Here is a 24989-nt window from a genome sequence, read left to right as displayed (position 1 = left end):
TAGTATGTGCTACTCAGCATTTCAAAGATACATACATACCTGAATTCGTTGACCCAGATCTTGTTCTTCAAGCTGTTGTATGAATACAAACAAGAAGCTGTTAGCAAAATATCACTTGAAACCTATAATGGATGTATTTACTAGAATTCAACTTGCCTTTTTCCAATAATCTGTGCATATGTTTTCACCAGGTAGTCGGAAATATTTCTCCCAGTCAGATTTTGCAAAGTATCTGTAGTGCTGATTTTGATCTACAGAGGGAGATAGAAAGTTCAAGACAGCACACATTTAAACAACATACTGTTAGCCACACTCAGTAACTGTTAATAAACACCTAGAATAAATGTTATGCTTGTGGTTTTTACCTGCGGGGGAGGCAGACCACCTGCGCCTGGCGGACATTCTGGTAGCATCTTCTTCTTCATGTCGCAGCTGCACTCACAGAGAGGAGAGGGGTTTTCCATGGTCCAGTTACCTATCTGAAACATGGTCTGCACAGTCTCAGGAATCTCAGGCTCCACCCACTCCTCTTCTTTAATTGGACATGGGTCATCTCTGTTTTATAGAGGACAAAGAAAGGGATCATTGCTTTTATGTTGCCTTGATTTTCTGACATCAATGTTGTTATACCTTAGAAGCCTGTGACATGTTACAGGGCTTCTGTCATGAGTCAAAGACTTTGACACTCACACAGGCATGCCTGTCTCTGCGCATCGTCCCCTGTAGGCTGGTCTGTTAGTTAAGGCTCGAAGTAGCTTGTTTGTATGTATATCCTTAGTGGCATCATTGCTGGGGTGAAATCGTAATTTATTAGCATGCTGGCATCTAGTTAATTGAACCACAGTATACTGGCTTATATTCAAGTGCTAAAGTGGTGGTGTGTACCTGATGAAGGTGTACTGCTCCTCATACATGCTGGGCTCCAGGGCAAGGCTGGGGTACTTGCCAAAAGGTGGGACTATTAGACTGAAGACCAGGGCGATGCATACAAACACAGCTGGCAACACAATCTGAAATCAGCAATGTTTAGTTAAAAGAAATGCTCTCATTTCTAGAAAGTATTAGAAAACTGGGAGTCAACTGGTGTAGAGGGACTCACCTGAGCAAAGAACCCTTTCCTGGAACGTCGGGCATACAAGAAGCGTTTCCAGAGCAAAGCCACAAACTGCTGTCTCTTCAGACTCCAGCCTTTGACCTGGTATGAGCCTTTGCCATCAGAGCCTCCCAGCCAGTCTGTCTCTCGTGATTCTGGAGACATAATTTAATGACCTGCATTACACCTTAAGTAGCTGGATTAAATTCTGCCTCTTTCCCTCTTTGTCTACACTTTCAAGTGTCAAATAGTTTCATGATTTGACCGAATTAATGTGATCTGTGATGATAATGGAGATGGTAAAGAGAAATGGGTGATGGGTAACAAAACTACCTGGATCAGCTTCTGAGTCATTGAAATCAAAGCTATCATCCTCAGTGAATGGTTTCAGGCAGCTCTGATGGTCACCACCAAATGCATGTCTACGGCTCCTCCTTGAAAGGATAGTTCCATCTGAAAAATGAAGATTCAAAAAGGAGAGTCAAACTCATATTTTTAATCATTCAATGCATAATCCACTTATTTCAATATATACTCTGATGACTCCAGTAAAAGAATAGCTTTATCTTACCTGAGGTCTCAGCATCAACTCCATTGTCATTTGCAACTTTGAGGAAAATCTACATGCCAGAAAAAAAAACTTACTTCTTACTCACTTCTTTCCATGACATTAAATGAAAAGATCAAACTGCACTGTAATCTTGAAGTACCTCTTCTAATGTTGTGTCCGATATGCCATAGCTGGAAATACCAAGGTCTATTAGGCGATCGTCCAGTTCATGGAAGAGTTCTACAAAGGCTCCATCCTTCGCTGCCTCGTAAGGCAGCACATAGAAGAGCTCGTGACCTAGGTCCTCTACCAATCTGGCAGTGGGGACATGCTTGAAGATCACACTGGAGATCAGGGAGACATCTAGATGATAAGAGGAGGTGAGATGTTAAGAATGCAGCTAGGATATATGGGCTGATGTCTGATGTCTGATGAAGCTTAAAGATCTCTTGTTTGGTCTATTTGAATCATACCAATAGCAGTAGTTTCACTTTCATGGTCACTGCCCAAGCCAGCATCAGAACTGCTTTCAGAGACACTGTCTTCCTGTTTAGTTAAAATGTTCAAAATATTTAATTTACTCATCCCTGGTTTACAATAAGTTCAAAGTTGCATTTATGTCATAACAGCTGAATTAGTAGCTGAATTAACCTAGCTTTACTTTGCTTAACTAAATGACCACCCACCTTCTTCAGGCTGGGTTTGGAGTAGGACACGGTGCTGCTGGAGTTGCGGCAGGAGGTGAGAGAGACGTCAAAATCCCTCTTAACCAGCGTCAAGTAATATCCAGTCCCCAGCTGTGTCTTCAAGAAAAGTGAGGATCCAACACAGCACAGCTTCCCATGGGAGATGATGGCAATGCGATCCCCCAAAATGTCTGCCTCATCCATGTGGTGGGTGGAGAGGATGATGGTTCGGCCTGAAATTTTGATAAACACTCTATTGACCAGTGCATCACTTAATTAGCCATGGGAAAATGTGTCAGTTTCCTCAAATACTGAAGGACAAAAGTTTATATGTTAGGGGTATCTAACAATAAACCCATGTGGTATTCAGTTGGCTGAAATGAACTGGACCAGACTACAAATTGTTAATGGAATATCCATATGGTGTACCTTGACGGTACTTCAGCAGTAGGTCCCAGATACCCCTGCGGGCGTAAGGGTCAACCCCAGCCGTGGGTTCATCCAGGATTACGACCTTTGATCCTCCAACAAATGCCAGTGCTACAGACAGCTTCCTTTGCATTCCACCTATAATTAAGTAAACAAAATGAAAAAACGACCTTTTTAATATGTTACACTGTAATAATGCACTACCACCAGGCTTGTCATTTAGTCTTCCAATCTAAACAGTTTTCAAAGTCACATTTTTGACACAAGCTTACCCGACAGCTGACTGGTGCGGGACTTGCGTTTGTGAGGCAGGCCCAGGTCCGCAACTATCTGATCCATCTCAGACTTCACTTTGTCTGCTGGTAGGCCCTTCAACCTGGCATAGAACCAGATGTGTTCCTCCACCGTCAGCCTGGAGCCAGATCATGTTGTACATCAAACAAAATATTATTATACTTCAAGCAACAAATACATCACTTATTTAGGCATTCAGGAGACTGATCAGAGCAACCCGAGATACAGCAGATTAAAATGGGGATCATGTAAAGGTTTTTTATAAATTTTTTCATGCTCATGGATTTTGTCAAGTTTTGAAACAAGCATCTGATATTCTGTGCTTGGAGTTTAATTTATCCCCAGAGGCCTGGACCCACGTACATGCTGAAGAGGACATTGTGCTGAGGGCACACGCCCAAGTTCTGGCGGATGGCGCTCAGATCTGAGCGGATATCTTTGCCCAGAATGTAGGCTGTGCCAGATGTGGGGGGGAATAGTCCAGTAAGGATCGACCTGAGACAGAAAAAAAAATGTATCCTTAGTATCAAACATTCAAAATCAAACAATATGATAATAAACCTTTAATTCTCAGTGGCCTTACATGGTTGTGGTCTTTCCTGCTCCATTGTGGCCCAGAAATGAGGTGATCTGGTCCTCATAGAAGCCCAGAGTCAGACCATCCACTGCCAGCTTGTTGCCATGTCTATACACCTTCACAAGGTTCTCGATGTACACACCAGGCTCCAGATCAGCTGGTACCTCCTCAATACATACCGCTTTAAAAAACACATTGTTCGTTTGCACTTGCAGTCTCATTTACTGAGTGCAGTTTTTGTAATTGGAGATACTGTTAATCTAGATTTTGAACTGGAAGGCATACCTTCTGCATTTTCCTGCTTGTTCATGGATGGTGCTGTAGTCCAACCACATTTCTCTCCACACCAGTAGGATTTTGTTAGGGGGAAATACCACGGCCGCGGAATACCATACTGACCTGTGTGGAGACATGACACATTTAATGGCTCCAATGCACAAAAATGAGAGACTTGGATTTATGATTTTGGTACATTACATTCATATTATCCAGTCATATGAACTCTTTTAATTTTGCATATTATTACAGTCACAGTTTCCACTGAGTAATAATGTGTGCTAATTTATGCCTTACTACTATGAGGATTTGTGACTCATCTCCGAAGTAGCTATTTATGTGATTCTGAATTAAGAGCAAGCACTTAAGTTTGAAACTGTCAGCTAAAGAAGAGGGCAAAGTTTACCTGGGAAGATGGCCTCGATGTACCAGGTCATAATAGCATATAGGACAGCATCAAATAGCATGAGGGAGATGGAGGTGGTGAGGCTGTAGTTATCCTCTTCCATGGGGCTGGAGAGCAGGTTATCCCACTGAATCCCCACACCCTGCTCCTCAAACAGGGCAAAGTACTCACAGCCAAAGCCAAAAGCCACTGGGGACAGGAGACTCTGAGAAAAAGAAAATAAAAGGGGGAGAAAAACAATTATGTCCCATATCAATTCTAAGAGTAACTGGTAGAAGATTATGAAACTTGTCACACATTATGCCTTCTATATTTTCTATGTTGCATTCCACTTAACTTTAAATTTCATGTCAGTTCAGTTATTTGGTCATGGCACTCACCACCACCACTTTGGCCGCAAAGCCCACATAGTCATGCCACGCCACACACAGAACGTAGGGAAGGTAGAGGGTGAAGTAGATAATGCCCCCGCAAGCAGCGGCAAGGTTGGCGCGGGAGAAAAGCGTGCTGATCAGGAAGCACTGCATGATGGTTACTATGGCGAAGGAGACCAAGAAGAGATAGATGACACCTGGGTCACTGTAGGGTAGAAGGTTTCCCATCTGTAACACAGAGAGAAAGGCAAAGCATGAGAGGTGGAATATATTTAAAGGGATAATTTATTTTAAAAAGGTCTTACATATAGGTAGGTGAGAATATTTAAGAAAAACAGGATATATTCACATATTCTCTATATTTTCATACATATTCAGCTATAGTAAGTGTAACGCGGGCTGGCCCGAGTGCCGAAGGGTGAGGGGCAGGACGCACAGGCTCCAGCGACGTGGAAAAACATTTATTAACATATGACGACAACGGCACTCACACGTGTTACAAACAAGAGACATGAACCTAAAACGGTTAACATTAAACAAACACGATCAACACGAATACAGTTAACAATAATGAGATCGAAAACATTTAACATTACCATTTAACATTAACATGTCACATCAACAATGACCAACAGTCTGCACACTTCGACACGGGTTTAAATACATATAAACAAACAAGTTGCAGGTGTGCGCAGGTGTGGCCACAAACAGATCCCCCCACTGCACGTGGCTGGCCAAACCATGTGACTTGCGGGAGGCGAGTGTTCCGTGACAGTAAGGACTTCAGTGGTATAATGACATATACCTTTAGAATGAGGACCAGCAGGGCAGCACTGATAAGCAGGGGGATCAGGCTGCTGATGAACCAGCTCAGCCACAGGATTCCATTATCCAGTCCCATGATCCTCATGGTCTCCTTTAGCCGCGCCTCTTTCTCATAGACCACACCCTTTATGATGATGGCCACAGAGTACATCCAAGCCAGTGTCATGAACAGGGGCATCGAGCGACTCATCACACGCAGGAAACTACAGCAGGGGGAAGGGCACAAACTTCATGAGGCAAAAGAAATCCTTTCAGAAAAGGTCAAACAATACTCTGGTTAATGTTCACTGATCTACAGCTACTAATGATCTGAGTGAGCAAATCAACCTAATATGAGCTGTAATTATCTCAGACTAAGAATCAGGGGTTAGAGGCAAGAAGTTCTTATGAAATTATATGATAATGTAACGTCTCTTACATGTCGTCAACATAGCATGGGTAAGGCATCTGCTGGATGTAGACTCCAGTTTTCTCTTTGCTGCCCGTCAAGGCCCGGATGATCCCTTGTTCGATAACATCCTGCAGGTAAGAGAAGCCACCCCAGATGTAACGCAGGTCCTCAAAAGGATCAGCCCGAGGACCAGGGTCCCAGTACCTGAGAGCACACACCAGGTTGTCAATTTCACACAAGTCATATTCAAAGTAAATGCTTTTTGTTACATAGTGCAACATGTCAGAAACCACTGATCAAAGACATATTTTATATTAAAATTATCTTCAGCCAGCCCTTATGGAAAAAATATTGCCAAGTTTATCAATAGTTTCAGTCGAGGTTGTATGAATGAGCCCATGCAGTGTATGCAATGTATTAATGTTGAAGTATTCAGTGCCTTATATTTATTAAACAGTGGCTTACCCATCCTTGATCTTATTGGTGCGCTCCACATTGTCAATGTCCATGCGGATCTTGTAGCTGACGTTGGCCGGGAGCTCAGAGGAGTTGGCCTGAATATCCGGGAACACAATACCAGCCCAGAACTTCCGATTATCCAGCAGTCGCATAGACTTATTCAGCAACCACTCCTCATTGGCAACAGGCTCCAGCTTATCCAGGTTGATGCACTTCAGCAGAAATCAGAGAGCAGGAGGCACAGTGTTCAGTAAAAGAGAATTAAAACATATTAGATCTAGTAAAACATACTAGATATCAAGAGTATGGAATGTGGTATCTTACAAAACCCTAGTGATGTTGTAATACATTTCATAACCTTTAAGTTATGTTCAAGCATGTATGTCAGTACTGATTATAATTAACTGGTGACATGTCAGAGCGTCACACAGTCTGTTGTTTAATTTTTGTTGGTTTAACACATTAACCCAGAAAAATATCATACTGACACCCGAGTGACAGGAATTTATCTAGCTTTCAATCTAAATCTGCATCACAAACAAAATATAAGTCAGTGACACTAAGACTGAAAAGAAGTATTTCACTGATGTACAAATGAATTAAAGTGTGTGTGAGTGTGTGTGTGTGTGTGTGTGTGTGTGTGTGTGTGTGTGTGTGTGTGTGTGTGTGTGTGTGTGCATGTGTTTTTATACCTCCATGAAGCGGGAGATAGTTTGGATGGCTTGGTCTGTCTCATTGAACACCTCCCTCCAGGTGTACCCTGTACCAGGTGGGCGTGCGTCTTCTGAGGACTTGGACAAGAAGCGAATGACGTCCTCCACCTTCCAGTCTGTCCCAGCAAGCTTGCCGTTAAAGAACTGAGCACTGGCATTATTCTGTAGCAGAGTCTACAGAGGGAAGACGCCTTCCATTCAGCACACATTTCACCTTTATGACAGCAGATCATATGATTTTCTAGATAATTTGCACTACGAGTATTAGTCGTTTTAGTATTAGGAGTAATGTATAATACAATACATAATGTAATGTATTATTTAGAATTATGAGAAATAATTGCACAATATACAGTCATCATTGATAATAATTCTTTGAGAAAAATAATATAAATATTAATGGGTCATAAGGTAGGCAAAACACAAAAGCTTGCAGCATGCATGAGAAAGTTAAAAGTTCATGAACATTATGCAAATGTACATTAAAATATCACTTTTTTATACAGTTGAGTGAATCCTTGAATTTGTAATCTTTGTAATGGTTTTTGTGAAAACCAGACTATCTGTGTCCTCACTCAGATATAGCATAACACCACACGTACCTAAACATGCGAGCCAAGGTAACAAGTATCATTTGCAGTGCCAACACTAGCCACTGTGTGGTATTGTGGAACGTTATATTAGACTGGTGCTTCACTGGTCTCAGTTACATGATTCACACTCACTCAGCCTCAACTGACACAGATAAGCAGGATGCATGTGTGACTGAAAGAAGAGAAAGAGTAAGTGAAATTCACCCGGACAAGGTCTATCTCTTCACTGTTCTCTACGAAGTCCCAGACTTTTGTTTTCATCTCCTCCCACATTTCCCCTAGATCCCTCAGCACACCCAGATCTTGAAACGTCTTATTGACCTGAGGGAGGAAGAGAAAGTGAGAGACGTAGAAGCAAAGAAAACACACAAGAAAGGGTACAAAATGGGAAATCATTGCTCAGTACACTTTACACATGAGATCCTCATAAGTGACACATGCTGATAGCTGCCATTCTCCGTCTGGTTTCACCCACCTCGTGTATGATCCTCTGGGTGGCCGGGGTGTCGGGTGTGTACAGGATCTTCCCCATGAGCAGAGGTTTCAGGGCCCTCCAGATCATGCGGGAAATAGGGCTGGACTCCAAACTCTTCATCATGTTGTTACAGTAGGGAGCTGAGAGGAGCAAGAGAGCACTCACAACGTGCAATGGCATGTTCAGCGAATGTTCAGCAACTGCAAGGTCGCTGCTTGTTGTTGAATGCACACACAAACATACAAGTGGAGAGAGACAATGATGGAGAAACAGCTCACATCATTGGATTGCTGAACGGACATGGTAATTGTGCAGATGGTATTCCTGACCACTTGAAAGACACGCACACGGAATTGACGAATCTAGAGAGCAAGCACCAGACTCACTGGACGAGTTGTCATAGATGGAGACTGGCTCGCTGTCGTTGTCGTTGTGGTTGCCAAACAGAGCTTTGTAGTTGTTGTCCTCGTACCAGTTGAGGGACTTGATCTTGAGGCCGCCACCCTCCGGGTGCCCACAGACGATGCGAGACACAGCCTGGTACATGTGGTTGGGCGAGTGCGTGGCATTGGCTGTCAGGTAAAGGATCTCATTACGCATGTCCCGCCAGCTCTTCATACTTGTCAGCTAAGAGCGGAATAGACGATGAGATTTATGTGACATAGGGCACCACTCATGGGAAACAGCGAAATGGACATCATGGTTTAATGTTGTGCCTTATTTTACATGCAATGTGATTAATAGTATCCTGCACAGTAGCTTATTCTAGGTTGGTTTATTTATCATTTTTCACTATACTTGGCCTTGCCAGTATCTTTTCATAACAAGACTGGAAGACTGGAAGTATACTTCTAAACAATTCAGGGAGGCCAGCATTCCTGATGTCAAGTCAAGTGTATTGCCTAATATTATTTACTGGTTTGAAATGAAATTAACAGAACATGGTAAAATAAAAATAAGAAATCATTATTGCTGTTGGTGGAGGTTTGAATTCTCTAAATGTATTCATAACTGGAATCAAGGTCCACCCATCACATTACATCATGCATTCAGAAATCAACAACGCCAAAACAACCTGTAGCAAATATATGAACTTTATTTTTGTATGCATCTGACCAGCACGAACAATCAGCACAACACTTTTGGCATCAGGCATTTGGTGCAATGAGTTTATTATTGGAATTATATGCAAGGTGTTGGTGATTAACCCCAAGCATAACCAAAAAAAACCCTTGTTCTGTTCATCAGAAGTGTTCATCATTTTATGTTTCACTATTCTATAAAGACGCGTTTGTGAGGTTATCGAAAGCTGACCATAAAAAATATAACGAAGAGCACATTGAACCTATTTGTTGTCACACCAGCGTTCAGTGATGCGCAAATCCGGGCTCAGAAGCCGAGCTGTCACGCCTCTTGCCCAGCAACAGCCTGTAGTGCAAGTCTCAGAGCGCGTCTCCGTGAATAGCGAAGCGGGGTTACTGTCGGTCATTTCGCCGTTGTGACGGCAGCAATCCTCCGCCAAAGAGGATAAAAATATGCTTATTAACGTAGTTCTCTCTCTGATACCTTTTCGCCGCGAGTGACTGAGAGACTAAAGTGTCTGGAAAAATCGCAAGATGTATCTGAGTGCTCGGGTAACGCTGTTTGCTGTGAGCGGTAGCTACTGGGGATACTATAGGTCATTTTGCTGAGGATAAACATATGTGGGGATTCTGAGTAAAATAAACATGCGTTTTCTTGGCTAATCAATTAAACCACCTAAGGCATCAAATAGTATGCAGTCATTTGTAGTGTACCTTCACCGTAACAACAGAAAGCTTTATAAATACAGCCGTGGGGTAACTTTCGGTCATGTTGCAAATTAGGGAAGCTTCCTACTGCAACCAACATTTACATTACAATAATTATTCTGAATGTACGATGCACGAAATACAGAAACGTCGGTGAGTAATGTGTGTTTTTTTCCGCTCATTTCAGCTTGTGTCCTGTGTACAGGCGTTCTGCAATTACACTTCACTATCCTGGCTTTACAGGAAGCACCATCATGTCAGCGTTTTTACGCTCTGAATCATATGCAAAAATTAAGAAGGCTTTTGTTAACGTGATGTTGTCACCGTGTTGTCGGTCATAAGATGACAATTGCAACCCGGCAGTCAAAATAAGGCGGGGAAACTCGAGGACTCGAGGATCGTGGAGCGACCTGTGGTAATCCTGCCGCCCGTGACTTCATCATGAGGTTACTGGAGTTCAGGTCGCGCTAGCCACCGCTGCACGCCGTTAGCCCGGAACAAAGAAAAGCTGAGGCTTCTCTGAGCTTGGCTTAGTTTTGATGCGGTTACCGTGTAAATAGCAGACTTTACCTGCTTTAAGAGAGCTCATTATCTAATGTATCGAGTTTCAATGTAACTGATATATTTAATCGCTTCAAACCCAAAGAATTGCAGATTTTTAACCACCATCTTTTAGTTAAAGCAAAGGCAATTTAATAAACTGTGTGTGTGTGTGTGTGTATATGTATATGTATATATATATATATATATATATATATATAAGAAAAAATGTATCTCGCAGACTTGCTTATAGTACACAGAGTTCCCTCATGTTTAGCAAAACCAGCCGTTTCACTCCACCAGGAACAGCCAGCATTAATAAGGGCATCCGGCTGTGTTAAATCACTTACCTCTCACTGTCTAGCCCTGCTCTAGTTTCCAAACCCTGGACCCAAAGGCCTGAGAGTGGCCAAGCTAGCTGAGCATCTGAAGACTGCAGCCAGGCTCAAATATCAAGCCTCCGCTACTATTCCCAAGAGTGTAAATATAGGGGACACTAATAATTTAATTCCAATGGCACGTTAATAACTCCTAAAGTCTGCAGTATTAAAATAAAATTAGGTAAAGCATTACCTAGGTAAATGCTTAACATGTGAAAACATAAAGGATCAGGTGGATACAAAATGCTACAGTGTACTGTTGCAGTATGTACCCTACGATGCACCATTTTGCCTACCCCTTAAACTAATCTTGATCCAGTGACATTTGGCCAGACACAGATATGCAAAAGAATGTTCCGGACCTGTGGCGGAAACTCTATCAGACTTATCAACTGCTTCATTGCCTGGTCCTGCCTCCAAAGAAGGTCATGGGGTATTTTAGGGGCCACTCACCTCTACAGCCAGCGCTCCCAGGCTCTCCAGTAGCTTGTCCGTTGCCATAGACACATCCTGCACAACCTTGGGGTCCGACCTGACATCTTTCTGCACAGTGGGAAAATAAGAAAAGCAAAGCAGGTCATTTTAAATTGCCAAACCCAAGGTGATAAAGCCATGTTGTAAGAGCATAACAGAGTATAATAATAGTCATGCAATCCAAGTTAGTGAATTAATATTTGCTTAACTGCACAAACTCATTAAACTATACAATTGTATTTAGAGGATGAACCAGAGTTTAGTCTCCGCTCTTTTGCCCGCATAAGTAAGCTGGTTAATATTGAGGATGGCCTTTCACCTCACCATTTCAAGGTCTGATTACTTTGATCGGACAAAGACAACATTCACTGTTGTGCCAGTGTGCATCAATAAATGTATGCACTTGGACCATGGCCACTGCTTTCCTGTTACCCAAAAAATGTATTCAATCATACTGACCTAACTGTCCTAGCTTCTCATGTGGTTTACATGCACTCACTGCATAAAAGCATCCACTATGTGATTACAAAATTCTTTCCAGTAACCAAAGAAAGACAAAGTTCAATTCACAAGGGACAAAAATATACTTGTCCTAGTTTGTGGTAATTTGTATGGCGCAACTGTTTCTTACAATCAGTACAAAGTGTCCATTGTAGAAATCAATTTGGGAAGTATCCAGAACTGTCTGTTTTGTCTTCATACAGTTGGATAAAACTGCATGATTATGTTTAAAAGAACAATTGCATGCATTTTTTGTTTGTAAATAATTTGAGTGAATAGCAGACAAACAAGAGACCATTAATTTTGGCCTTCTTTGAATAAGGCAGTCAAAGTAGCTGATTCTGATCAATAAGTTATGAATTTAAAATAACAACACACAGTTAAAAAAACTAAATATCTGATCATGCCACAACATTGCCTTCTCTGCTCACCCATTTTGCACACACCCTTCATTCTGCTCATATGATGTAATGTAATAAGAACTGTAATAGCCTTACCCTTATGGGCTTCAGGAAGTCAAGATTGGACAGGAAGTGGTTCTCTGCACTGCTGAGCCACTCTGCCGATGATTCACAGATGATGCTCTGGGTCAGCTGCGTAACATTGCGATCAGCTATAGTCACAAAGTCCTCTAGAGATGTTGTGTTGCACAGGTCTTTCAGATGGACTCCAAAACCTTTAGTCAGCACCTAAGCATCAGAAAAATAACTATAACAATTTTGTATCTAATAAATAATTTCTTAATAGGCAAAATTGTGTATAATCTTCAGTCAGGGGACTTGTACTTGGACTCTATGCTAAAAGACGTGCTGTTCCCACACATCATGTGCATCATAATTTCCCAACTTTAAAGTCTGGGGGGAAATAAAAGGACAGTTCTGTATTACATCATAGAATAAATTTATTTTTCATGCTTGTTATCAGTAACTGCATTTTCTCCAAGGAGAAAGACATCCTGTACCTATCTGACAATTTCCTGGAGCAGTGCGATGACCTCAAGATGTTCTTTTTCAGATTCTGTGCCCAAAGAACTTCTCACAGCTGTCTCTCACCGTATGTGGCCCAAAGCCTTACTGACTACTCATTTAGTGTTTTATAGAAGCATGAAAGATGGTACTAGAGTTTTGGGGACTGCAATTCTTAGCACATTTTGGTGTGGTCATATTTTTCATGTCTGTATTTTAGTCTATCATTGTCTAATTCTATAGTCATCTGATATAAATATTATTATTTATATTATATTATATGATACACTGCCTGGCCAAAAAAATGTCACCACCTGGATTTAACTAAGCAAATAGGTAAGAGCCTCCCATTGGATAATTACTGCATGTTTCAGCTGGCAAAAAAGTTATTTAACCCTAACTGATGCAGTGAGTAGCTTCTCATTTGTTAAACAACCATGTCGAAAGACACATCCTGTGGTCGTGGAAAAGATGTTAATCTGTTTCAGAAGGGTCAAATTATTGACATGCAGCAAGCAGAGAAAACAGATAAGGAGATTGCTGAAACTACTAAAATCGGGTTAAAAACTGTCCAACGCATTATTAAAAAGTGGAAGGACAGTGGGGAAACATCATCTTCGAAGAAGGAATGTGGTCAGAAAAAAATCTTGAATGATTGTGATCGGTGATCATTTAAATGTGTGGTGAAATCAAATTGTAGAAAAACAACAGCAGAACTCAGGGATATGTTTAATAGTGAAAGTAAGAGCATTTCCACACGTGCAATGTGAAGGGAACTCAAAGGATTGCTAAACAGCTAAACAGCTGTGTAGCCTTAAGAAAATCATTTGTCAGTGAGGCTAAACGGATTCAATTTGCTAGGGAGCATAAAGATTGGGCTCTGGAGCAATGGAAGAAGGTCATGTGGTCTGATGAGTCCAGATTTACTCTGTTCCAGAGTGATGGGCGCATCAGGGTAAGAAGCGAGGCGGCTGAAGTGATGTACCCATCATGCCTAGTGCCTACCATACAAGCCTGCGGGGGCAGTGCTATGATCTGCGGTTGCTGCAGTTGGTCAGGTCTAGGTTCAGCAATGTTATGTGCCCAAAGATTGAGGTCAGCTGACTACCTGAATATACTTAACAACCAGGTTATTCCATCAATGGACTTTTTCTTCCCTTATGGCACGGGCATATTCCAAGATGAGAATGCCAGGATTCATCGGGCTCAAATTGTGAAAGAGTGGTTCAGGGAGCATGAGACATCATTTTCACACATGGATTGGCCACCACAGAGTCCAGACCTGAACCCCATTGAGAATCTGGGATGTGCTGGAGAAGACTTTGTGCAGTGGTCCAAATCTCCCATCATCAACACAAGATCTTGGGGAAAAATTAATGCAACTCTGGACAGAAATAAATGTGACATTGCAGAAGCTTGTGGAAATGATGCCACAGCGAATGCATGCCGTAATCAAAACTAAAGGCGGTCCAACAAAATATTAGAGTGTGTGACCTTTTTTTGGCCAGGCAGTGTATAATTATATATTATATTAAGTATTAATGTTGAATATGTATATTATGAAGCTATGAAATGTGCTTCCAAAATGAAAAGAAAGGTAAGAATCATGGGGAAGTCGCATGTACTCCTCGTGCTATAGAGAAGGGCAAACACTGGGTGACCTTTTGATGGCAGTAAAGAAACAACATGCACACACACGCTGATCACTGGCCTGCATTGGATCTCAAAAGGCTGTGTCATGATTTCAACACAGCTGGGCAGCTATTCCAGGCTCCCCCCAGGACCCTCCCCACCCTGGGCCTGGCTTGACATCCATCATCTGTCTCCACCCCTCTCTGAGCCATGTCTTCACGCACATGCTGTTCATTGGCCATGTGACTCCCCCTGCCCCAAACCCCCAATAACCACCCCCCTGTGCCATGTCTTGTCATGTGAGCTTTTGTGGACTGCGGTAGTCTTGGGGAAGCTGCTGCGCTGTCAGCACCATCTGCCTGTTTATGCCCATCCTTCTGGACCTTGGATGCCACAACAAGATCATCTGTACAAAACCTCTATAATCAGGTGTGTGGATAAGAGATGATGGATGTTTTTCAAAAGGAGTCTTTGGCTTATTACATAACAGTTGCCAGCTGGACATATGAACAGGTGACATTAATTTGAACTAGTGCTCTGGTGTCAGATATCTCAAGGCCCATAAGTAAGGGTGTGTGGGTGGAAACCTACATGTGCTAAATAAATTTACAAAAAAGCAAGCAGGGAATTGACCACAGGAAAGACATTGTCTTTGAGGTAAGAAGCAGTTCCTCCTGCACTGTACAGTCCTATGCTCATGACGGATGTGTGTCTGGTGGGTGTTAAACACTCTCACCTTTTCCAGGTTGACATCAGCTTCCACTATTTGCTGCACATCATATTTGGTCAGAGTGGCATTCTGCTTCAGGAACTCAGACAAGGTTTCGTTATCGCGGAGAAAATCCTTCAGCTTGAAACCTGCAGACCAAAGGAGAAATAGTTAATACCAAAGAGAGGAGGCCAGCAATAGAACGAAATTATCATACTAAGACTGTCGCCTAGTATGTATCTTTTAATGTATCAAAATATAGTTACATAATGGTTAAGATTTCATGTGTTTTGACACACAATGAAATTCACATCTCATTGCAATGATCATGCGACAAATGATCTAGCTGATAAAGTATGAACTAATGTAATATGGTATTGAGTACTGACAGGCTAGAGAGAGAGAGAGAGAGAGAGAGAGAGAGAAACTGTTCACAGATCTCATGTTTTATATGCCAGAAAATTCCAGTAATGTCTGTATAACCTGGACTGAGTCAGTCTCCCTTTCTCAAAGGTTACTGTAGGTCATTCCCCTTTTTGCAATATTAACACTTGACATAAAGAGCTCACAAAGTATTTTGTTTATTTTTGTTTTCTTTATTTATTTAATGTTGTCTGAATGTTTGTGTGATCCTGTGTAGCAAAAAAAAAAAAAAAAGGCATCAAAAGCATATTACAGACACTGCTTAAGGCCTATATAAGAAGCTTCAAATAAACACTGGACCCCATATGCAGAGTAGTTGCACATTCACCAACACTGCCTTTTTAATGCTAGATTTCAAGAAAGATTTTGACCAGGTGAAGACACATTAATTTGTTTTATACATACCGTGTCTAAAAAGATGAAATCTTTAATACTACTACTTTCTACAAAAGAAATCTAACAAATTCCTGCAACATTCTATAATAACCTATAACCAATGTTCTACAATAACCTCATTAAAAGATCTTAGTGACACCTTAGTGGCAGAAATCCCTTTGGACAAAGAGGAAATTGAGCTCCCTTGAGTACAATGTCTCTGGGTGTTGGGAGGTTTTTGCCCATTTGTAAAGCAGAAGTCATGAGAACACAAAACCCTCTCAGGGACCTTTAATTAAGATCTACCAGCATTATGTAGATAACACTACTACTCCCAGCACACTTTTTACTGCTGACTCCAAGCGCATTAATAGTATAAATACCAAGTGCAGACTCAGCCACTCCACAAACATTTTAGTTTCTGTAGCACAGCCACATAATTGCAAAATATTTTGGGGTTCTGGTGGGTGCGACTAGGGCTAAATGGTGAATCCTGAAAGCATGTGTTGGGTTTTGAGAACTTAATGGTCTTAACAGATTAAGCATGCCTGAAAGGCTTCTGAAAAGCTCAAAAAACAAATTGGTAGCCAGTTAAATAAAATTAGTGTAGAGAAGAGAACGGCTGACAGGCATCACCCTACTGTGTGGGACACAGTTGGATCTGGTGCATGCATGGAAGTTTAAAAACAAACCTAAATCATCTGTGTGTGTGTGTTGTGCCAGATCATCAGAGGGCCAACATGGTGTAACGGTGAGCGGTAAGGAGGTGGACAAATGTGTGGAGAAGAGTGAGATTTATTATGGGACAATCCAAAGTCATTGAGCCAATATGGAGATTATGGAGATACATGATCAAACAAACAAAACACACGAAGGCAAAAAGGGGAAGCAGGCTATTACATAGGCTAGGAAACACAAAGGCTAGGATAACAAATCAGGCTAATAAACGAAGGCTTTGAAATAGATGGGCTTTCAAACATCCAGACATTAAATCAAACGCAATGAACCTAACACAAACGCAACCATCAAATAAACATAAGTGCACGGATACAAAAAAAAAAACCCCACAATCATTAGAATAAACAATGAACAGCCAAGACACAGGGCACATGACAGGGTTTAAATACATGAATTTAAAAAGATAGAAACGAGGGACAGGTGTAAGCAATCAAACGAGGGGGAGAGAAAACAAAACTACGGTATGGAACTGAAATACACAAGACAAATACACATGGAAGCTGGGAGCAACAAACCGTGACACATGGATAGAATATTGTATAGTCTGAATCAGCATGTGAGAGTGTATGTGTTTGTGTAAATGTGCGTGTGTGCGTAGGTGTGTATGCTTATAGTGTCCCATGTGTATGTGTATAGTGTCCCATCAAAACCACCCAATTGCAAAATCAGAGTATTAAATTTATCAGCCTCTTTGTAAAGTATTATGAATAACACAGAATCAATCAGTTGCAAACAGCATAAAAACAGTCTACACCTTGAATTTGGGACACTGTCCAATGTTTAGTATTGCAACAAGAAGACCTGGATATTTGTAAAATTGCAAATTACCCAGATACTCCCATGCTCTTAAAAACCTTGAGGGTGTTTCCAAAAGAAAACAAACTAAGAAAAAAGTAAGCACAGGCAGTATGTAAGCAGTAAACTTTAACTAGGAACGTGCATGTCTCTTGCTGATCATTGCATGTTTTCTGGCTCTGTGTTATGTGTGTATCATGAATTGCTCAGCTAACAGTGGTTAGCCAAAAATGGACCAGCCCCTTTATACATGAGGTCAATGGTCAAAGCCCGATCTGTACCTCGAGTACTCTGAACCTCAAGCACGGCTCGGCTTGAAATACCTTGCTTCAGGTCTTATGGACGACAAGCATTGAGACTATTTTCTGTTCTGGCTCCAAGATGGTGGAATGAACTTCCGCTTGTTGTCCAGACAGCAGAGTCCCTTGCAGTCTTCAAACGCAGACTGAAGACCCATTTATTTGCAGAATATTTAAAGGACAACTGACACTGCTCCCTTATTGACTGACTAATTTAGTACTTATTGTAGGGCATTATTTATGCTTTTTAACAAACTCTAACACTTATTGTTTATAGCACTTATCATTGTTTAAGATAGACCTTATGTATTTTGCACTTCTAGGTATCAGCATTCATCCCTGTATTCTACAGTATTCTAGTTCATTGGTATTTTCAATTCTAACCTAATATACTGTACTTGGATATATTCTATGAGTAAATGACAAAGCACTTTTGTAACTCGCTCTGGATAAGAGCGCCTGCTAAACGCCGTAAATGTAAATGTAAATGTAAATGGTTCCATGCAGCCCAGATGCCATTACAACTAATTAAACAAAAGACACCTGACACTCTGGAATGTCCATTAATGTAATGTGAGCAAATCTGAATTAATTCCCCGGTGTCTTTCTGCCCTTTGTGCAAGAAGCAAATATGTATTTAAAAGGGTGTGCAATGCAATAAAATTCCTAACTTCTTTTATCTGGTATCTAAATGCCATAATTATAAAAGTATTACAATAAACACAGTGCATCTTCCTGAATACACCTAGATGAAATTACAATTTGGAAAGAACATTCCAGAATATTTCTACACAACCAGGAAGTGAAATAATAGACCCATGCCCATGGTGTCTTCCACTTCAGCACTGACTGATACAGAGACTACCTCCCAGCAACTTCTCTCAGGATGTGGGTACCATACATTTCCCTCTAATTAACCCAGTGTGCTAGGATACTTGGAAAGCAAGTTATCTGACGATGCTGAGGACATGGCACATCCAGATACAGCCGGTGAAAGTGAAACTCTCTACACGATCCTCTTCATGAAAACTCCAAATGCCATGTTACAAATGTAGTGCACAGGTTCTGAGCTTAGTGAATTGTTTTGCAAGATAAATCTTACCGGCTGAAGCAGTCTCACAAGGCAAGGCAAGTGGTAATGAAGGAGGATGGACATACCTGCAGTATTCCTTTGTAGTTTTCCGAGGGCCCTGACAAGTCCCTTGTACCCTTCAAAACTCTTGTCGTTTTGGCTGTAAAGCAGGATCTTCTTAGCGTCGGTAAAGAGCCGGGATATTCTGTAAGGTGCAGTATTAAAATCAGTTATATGAGCACCTAACCACAGCTATCTGATTATGTTTATTGAATTTCTAAAGAAATTTTCACGTGTTTACACTCACTGCTTACTTCTCATTAATTTTTCAAAATTTTTTTCTCAGCTCTCACATACCACACTGCCATAGTACCCAAACTGTGGGAGATATGTGGACCTGTGGATTTTGTGACATAAGAAAGCCCCGATTTCGACTGTTGTGAAACAGATCTGTTCTGCCAAAACTCGATCATAGATGACTTACATGGAGTCGTTGAAGTTGCCCACCACCCCAGGCGTCTCTCCAGGGGTAGGGTAGCGGAAGCAGGGGTTGTTGGCGTTGCAGATGATGCCCTGCACCCAGGGGAGGGTTCCTGCTGAAGGCATGGCCTTGTTGGGAAAGTGGCCTACAGAAGGTGGGCAACAGACAGATTTCGTTAGCACAGAATCCAAGTTGATGAAAGTGCAAACTCAAGTAAGCTTAATGTTTAAATCATAATTCTTCCTACTTCTTAGAAAAGGTCCATGAATCTGTCCAATGCAGAAGCTAGTATATGTTTTAAAAAGATATTAAGAGGATCAGTACTGGCAAAACAAATACTGGGACTTCCAGTGTTAATTCCATAAATGATCTTACGTGAGTCAATCAAGTTGAAGTTGTCAGTGGAATTCCTAGCAAAGTAGAACCATTCTCACCAAGTTTTCATAAATGACACATTTAACCAGTGCTTGTCATGTGCACTAAGCTTACTGAGGTGATCGGGGTTATAGGGTTGGGGGTTGTGGGGTGATGAGGTGATGGGGTTATGGGATTATGGAGGTTAAGGGGCGTTGGGGTTATGAGAGTTATGGGGATAAGTTACTTTTCTTACAGTCACCTAGCCTAAAAAACTGCATCTGTTTGTTTAAATGCACAAAAAAAAGATAAATAAACAGAGGTACAGACACAGCAACTGTTAAACAGCCTTACAAGGATAAAACATTCACAACTAGATCAAATACTCTACTACATACTGAAAAACGAAAACATAGTAAGTGGTAATTAAAAAGTAATAAAAGAAAAAGTAGTTTGAGTCATTAACACATTACATTTAAAACAGTGTTGAAAATATAACAGCAGGGAGGAAAGGAATTATCTTAGATTTTAGATTTACAAGGTCAAAATGTGCAAAAACTATTCTTCTGTAGCCCACTCTGGGAATAAAAAGAGTTTGTAAACATGTGAAAAATACTGGGACACTATTTCAGGGGTATTGCATTACATGTATCTCCACACTGTTCTTGGAGCTATTGTGACACCCTTGACTTTCTTGTGGCCTGGTAGACTTTCCACACAAAAGCAAACATTGACAATCTGGATTTTGTGAAATTCTATGAGCCCAATGCAATAGAAAACATGCTTTGTTAAAATCATTAGGTTAAACACATAACTACAGTTTGTACACAGATAAAAGGGTTTAAATGGGTTTTAGTTATCCCTAAAACAGCATTTTTAATACTTTATATTTCTGTCATTGGGAGAAGGTTTTAGTGGGTCAAATCAGCATATGAAAATTGGTTAGTTAATCCATGTTTCATAGTCACTGATGGTAGTCATTTAACTAGTTATGAGAGCAAACTTGATTATCTGTTCTTCATCCAGGGACCATATGATGGTAGAGAATGTGTCCAGCATCAGTATTTTCATATCACAAAAAACAACTCGTACATTCTGAGGCAAAAATCTCTGACTCACTTTGATGATTTGTTTAACGGGATTCAAACCTAGTTTTCTGATTATGACATGACACTGAAGTCTGTTCTTGACAAATGTCTATAGTACCAAAAGCATAATTATCCAAGCAAATCCCTGGAGACTGACATACAGACATGGTGTCAAAGTCACAGACTCATTAGTTAGTACTTCATTTGTAGGGGGTTTTCTATGACTAATATGCTGACTGTTGATGTGTTGACGTCATCATATGAGAACATCAATGAGCAAACTTAATGGCTCAATGGAGCTAGACAATGCATCTTGTATTAGAAGCCACATCTTCATCATCAAGCCACCTACACATGAATTTAAAATGACAAGTAAAATGCAAGAGGGGAAGTGGAAGTGGGCAAGGGAAGAAGGAACAGAGCTCTTTCAGTTTCAAACAGCACTTTCAGGGCTGTGGTGGGGTGTCACAGGCCACTCACATTCATGCTGCTCGTACGGTGGGTAGTGGAGGCGCACGGATATCAGGATGAAGAAGATGAAGAGGGGCCACACAATCTCAATCAGCAGTTGGATCTGAGAGAGGAACAAAAAATTGAGAAATGCTGATGTCAGTGAAGAGCCTGTTCCATTTGTCTACCTCATTACATTATTACTGAGACACAGTGGTAAATAACTGACCAATAAAAACATGTTGCGTTCTATGCATCGGTAAAGTAGACTGAATTGACCATTTGAGTCTGAAGAGGGGGTAAAGTAATTAGGATTTTGTGGAGTGGCAGATGATCATGAGCTATCAGCTGTTTGAGACAGTCCTCCTTTCATCAGGAGGGTTTGTTCCCAGATGCCCCTCTACATCTGCTGGCTGGCCCCACAGCAGATGCTTCAGTACAGGGCCTCCACAAAAAACACCCATGCTGCTTTAATGGGGCTATTGGAACTATATGTCTAACACATAATATAATGTTATTCTTATTCAAATATTTATGTGTTTTATAGTTAAATTTCATAAAATCGACTAATTGAAAGAATAGTTATCAGTTAGTGGCTTCAATCAGATATCACTGTTAGAGAGAGAGATACATGTCTTGAAGATATTCTCAATGTCTGACCATAAATACTGCATATTAGTCTTATCCTGCAAGATGTTCCACTGTGGCTTTAGCATACTGGCTTTAGTAGCTTTTCAAAAGTTAGAATACAGGACAAATTTAAACGTGCAAGAGGAGCAATGTAGGTCTTACTGTCTGTCGCCGTCGGTAGGTGAAGTTCTTCCACAGCAGCAAGCCCAACTGGGTGGAGATGGCCATCTCGCCACAGACCTTCTCTCCCTCTCTGGAACTGCCTAGACAAGAAAGTAGTTTGCTGTCAGGAGAGGTAGCGCTGTCAAGTGAGCAGGTGACCTGAGACACCAGGCTAACTGTACGCAGAGTCCGGCTTTGCCGAGCAAGACTCACGCCACTCTTAGCTCCAAGAGAGCAAGGAGTAATGTGTCGCCATCCCAAACATGACACTGGTGCAGTGATGCCCAAATGTCAACAGAGACTTTAGAACTGGTAAACATATGAACGACCGTGACAAGAAGACCTGCCGCACATGTTCCAGTGTGAGACACTCTCTCTATATATAAACACAGGCTAAATCGCTTAGTGGGGGAGTGAAAAAAAAACAACAGAATGGTACAATACACACTGTAAGAACAACTGCGAGCAGTTGTACTCGGTTGTCCACATTTGTTACCCAGCCCTTGGGTCGTCATGCTTCCACACATTTGTGATTTCCATGCATATCTATGGTTTATTAGTTATCTTTGTGGTTTATTAATTAATTATCTTGTTAAAATTAACTAACAAGACTAACTAAATCAGTGTACCTAAGCTTGAGAATGAAGCAGATATCTTATATATTACTTTAATGGTGTAAAAATTAATGAAATTCTTTGTATCTCGGCTGTACAAATGTGGAACTTTCATGCTGCCTGAAGCAGACGTACGCATTTATGATTATAGTTGCTTAATCCAAGTTTAAATTCTTCAAATAGAGTTGCATTAGGATTCTTTTATTCATAATCACAATGACAGACGGTGCTGGGATTGTTTGGAATCCAGTTACACAACACTGAGCAAATGAGCGCTAGGGGTTGTGCGAGCAATGGTAACTAGATATCGTTTAAATACGTGCGAAACAGTGGTACCCTATGCAGAAAAAAATAGACATCCTCGTTCACAAATTGACGATTAATTATTTTCATTCTGTAGATTAATAAGAATAATAGGCACACCTGCCGGTGCTGTTGGACCGACTCGGTAAAGGAGCGAAGACAAAGACAAAATATTTTGTTGTCACTTATCTTTCCCTTGCAGATATATGACCTCACATGGCGAAGCATACCAACACACATTCTAATCGCAATATACAGCTGCGCCCCTAGCTGGGTTTTCTCGAAATAGCATTTTTCGTGTTGTTTACCCGTTTCTTGCTCATTATGCCTTTACGGTTAATCGTGGTGTTTTATGGGCTTCACTTGCCGTCTCGTTAACTATTACAAGACTTCTAGCTGAAATTGTTGGGTTTTTATTTATTTATTTAATTTAATCAAATACCTAAGCTACTTTAACAGGTATCGACAGGCAAATTGTTACTGCAACTGTTTTTTTTAATGCATTTTGCAGCGTAGAAATTTGAAGGAGATGGTTCTGTCATTCTTGATTCTTTTTATTAAATGAAGGCGTCTTCCAAGTTTCTTTCTTCTCTGGGATTTGATTCATGCTGCCATTCACAACCAATATGTTACAGTCTACAAACAGCAAATCTTGAACTAACCCATTCGGCGTTGTTTAAATGATGAATACAAAATTTCTTATGTAATCCAATTTCAGATGCGTCTATGTTAAAAGTCTATAGAGGAACTTCAGATATTCTGTATCCTATATGCTTTCATTGTTTCGCAGAGAGGGGGTTACTCTCGGTCATTTCGAGCAGACTCTTCTGTAGACAGCAAACGTCGACAGATGCAGGACCGACACGCGTACACTGAGTAAAGCAACACTGTCTTTGTCCTTCAGCGCTCTTCGCAAATGAATGTGTTTACCAGAAATGTCCATTTACACGACCTAAATACACCATAGTGGCTTAAATTATATTATATTGAATTCTAGAGGTATCTGTAAAACGAGGGCGGCTTAATTTAATAAATTCGACTCAAACTGAAAAGTACGCAGGCTAACGTTTTTCTGATAAAGAACACAATAAACAGACATTTTGCAAGTCATTAGGTAAACGAGGAAAATAGTGACTGTATACGAGAAAGCGCCATGTGAACAATTTATAAGACTTGACAGTAGCGTCATTCGCAAAAAGAAACAAAAACAAAACTGATCCACTTACCCTTGTCTTCCAAGTCTCAATGATTATTTATTTTCATAAACGGTAATTCCTTCAAAAAAGAGAAAACACACACCCCTTTAACAGTTACTGTCCTCTCGCTGCTCTGTGTTTTTGTAGAAGTACTTTTTTCGAGCCTCCATCCTTTTATAGCCCGAGCGACGCTGCCGCTTTAGGGAGCGAGGTAACTCTCGGTCAAATGCTGTCCAAGCTTGTCTGTGCTGCCCCCACCTTAACAGAGAAGCACGTGCGAACTCAAAACAGCTCTTAAATGGGTAACGCAAGCCTCGCGACCTACACGTAAACGTAGGTTTTATATTTACTGAAACAAATGCGTAGATCCATTTAACACGCCTGGATTAAGCCATCAATGAGACAAGGATTACCGGATAATTGAAAAAAACCAAAACAAAACAAAAAAAAAAAGCAACAAATTATGCTTCAGAAGACACAAATTTAATCCTGAGGGTCAAATTTAACCCTACTACAACCTAGGTCTGTTTTTTAAAAAGTAAAACTCTGATAGTAGGCTATGTGCACTTTGACACAAATAGTTATATATCAACTGTTTGCTGGTTAAACTGAAAACCAAGAACTTCTTTGCTGTTGGTAGTGGTGTTTGGTAGTTTTTTTTGGGGGGGGGGGGGTGACCATGTGATCTGTGCTCACATCCTGTTTTGTAGCCCACTGTCTCAGTGCATTTGCAGAGAAATTATGTCTACACTACAAATCTGTAAGTGTACGAGAAATGTGGGTTTTACACACTGAAGAAATTAAATACAAATACAAAATTCTATAGCTGGCAGGTGAGGCATGGGAAAATGTCTGGCCATGCAGTAAATGAAAGCGG

The 24989-nt window shown here is 40.9% G+C and overlaps 1 protein-coding gene across 2 annotated transcripts in view; it reads right to left on the bottom strand.

The window, feature by feature from the left end:
- The window catches only part of abca1a (ATP-binding cassette, sub-family A (ABC1), member 1A), a 33028-nt gene extending 8618 nt beyond the window's left edge, over positions 1-24410 (bottom strand). The window contains exons 1-33 of one of the 2 annotated variants that reach the window (XM_027020477.2): positions 24143-24410; positions 22000-22100; positions 21238-21331; positions 19319-19460; positions 18921-19039; positions 15160-15281; positions 12324-12515; positions 11305-11394; positions 8528-8768; positions 8142-8281; positions 7871-7987; positions 7053-7247; positions 6367-6572; positions 5929-6105; positions 5491-5713; positions 4692-4913; positions 4312-4516; positions 3915-4028; positions 3636-3810; positions 3416-3547; positions 3031-3170; positions 2759-2896; positions 2330-2562; positions 2117-2189; positions 1804-2006; positions 1665-1713; positions 1427-1546; positions 1100-1248; positions 886-1010; positions 691-789; positions 366-555; positions 157-251; positions 40-72 (exon numbers count right to left, since the gene is read on the bottom strand). In XM_027020477.2, the coding sequence (XP_026876278.2) occupies positions 40-72; positions 157-251; positions 366-555; positions 691-789; positions 886-1010; positions 1100-1248; positions 1427-1546; positions 1665-1713; positions 1804-2006; positions 2117-2189; positions 2330-2562; positions 2759-2896; positions 3031-3170; positions 3416-3547; positions 3636-3810; positions 3915-4028; positions 4312-4516; positions 4692-4913; positions 5491-5713; positions 5929-6105; positions 6367-6572; positions 7053-7247; positions 7871-7987; positions 8142-8281; positions 8528-8768; positions 11305-11394; positions 12324-12515; positions 15160-15281; positions 18921-19039; positions 19319-19460; positions 21238-21331; positions 22000-22065 (4619 nt within the window). In that variant the 5' untranslated portion in view covers positions 22066-22100; positions 24143-24410. The remainder of the gene's footprint in view (positions 1-39; positions 73-156; positions 252-365; positions 556-690; positions 790-885; positions 1011-1099; positions 1249-1426; positions 1547-1664; positions 1714-1803; positions 2007-2116; positions 2190-2329; positions 2563-2758; positions 2897-3030; positions 3171-3415; positions 3548-3635; positions 3811-3914; positions 4029-4311; positions 4517-4691; positions 4914-5490; positions 5714-5928; positions 6106-6366; positions 6573-7052; positions 7248-7870; positions 7988-8141; positions 8282-8527; positions 8769-11304; positions 11395-12323; positions 12516-15159; positions 15282-18920; positions 19040-19318; positions 19461-21237; positions 21332-21999; positions 22101-24142) is intronic. The other variant, XM_027020478.2, reaches the window with a different exon arrangement.
- Between the last annotated feature and the right edge of the window lie 579 nt (positions 24411-24989).

Source organism: Electrophorus electricus, chromosome 9 (genome assembly GCF_013358815.1).
Source record: "Electrophorus electricus isolate fEleEle1 chromosome 9, fEleEle1.pri, whole genome shotgun sequence".
Lineage (NCBI taxonomy): Eukaryota > Metazoa > Chordata > Actinopteri > Gymnotiformes > Gymnotidae > Electrophorus > Electrophorus electricus.
Note: the sequence above shows the minus strand (reverse complement) of the source record. Positions and strands in the feature narration are given on the sequence as shown.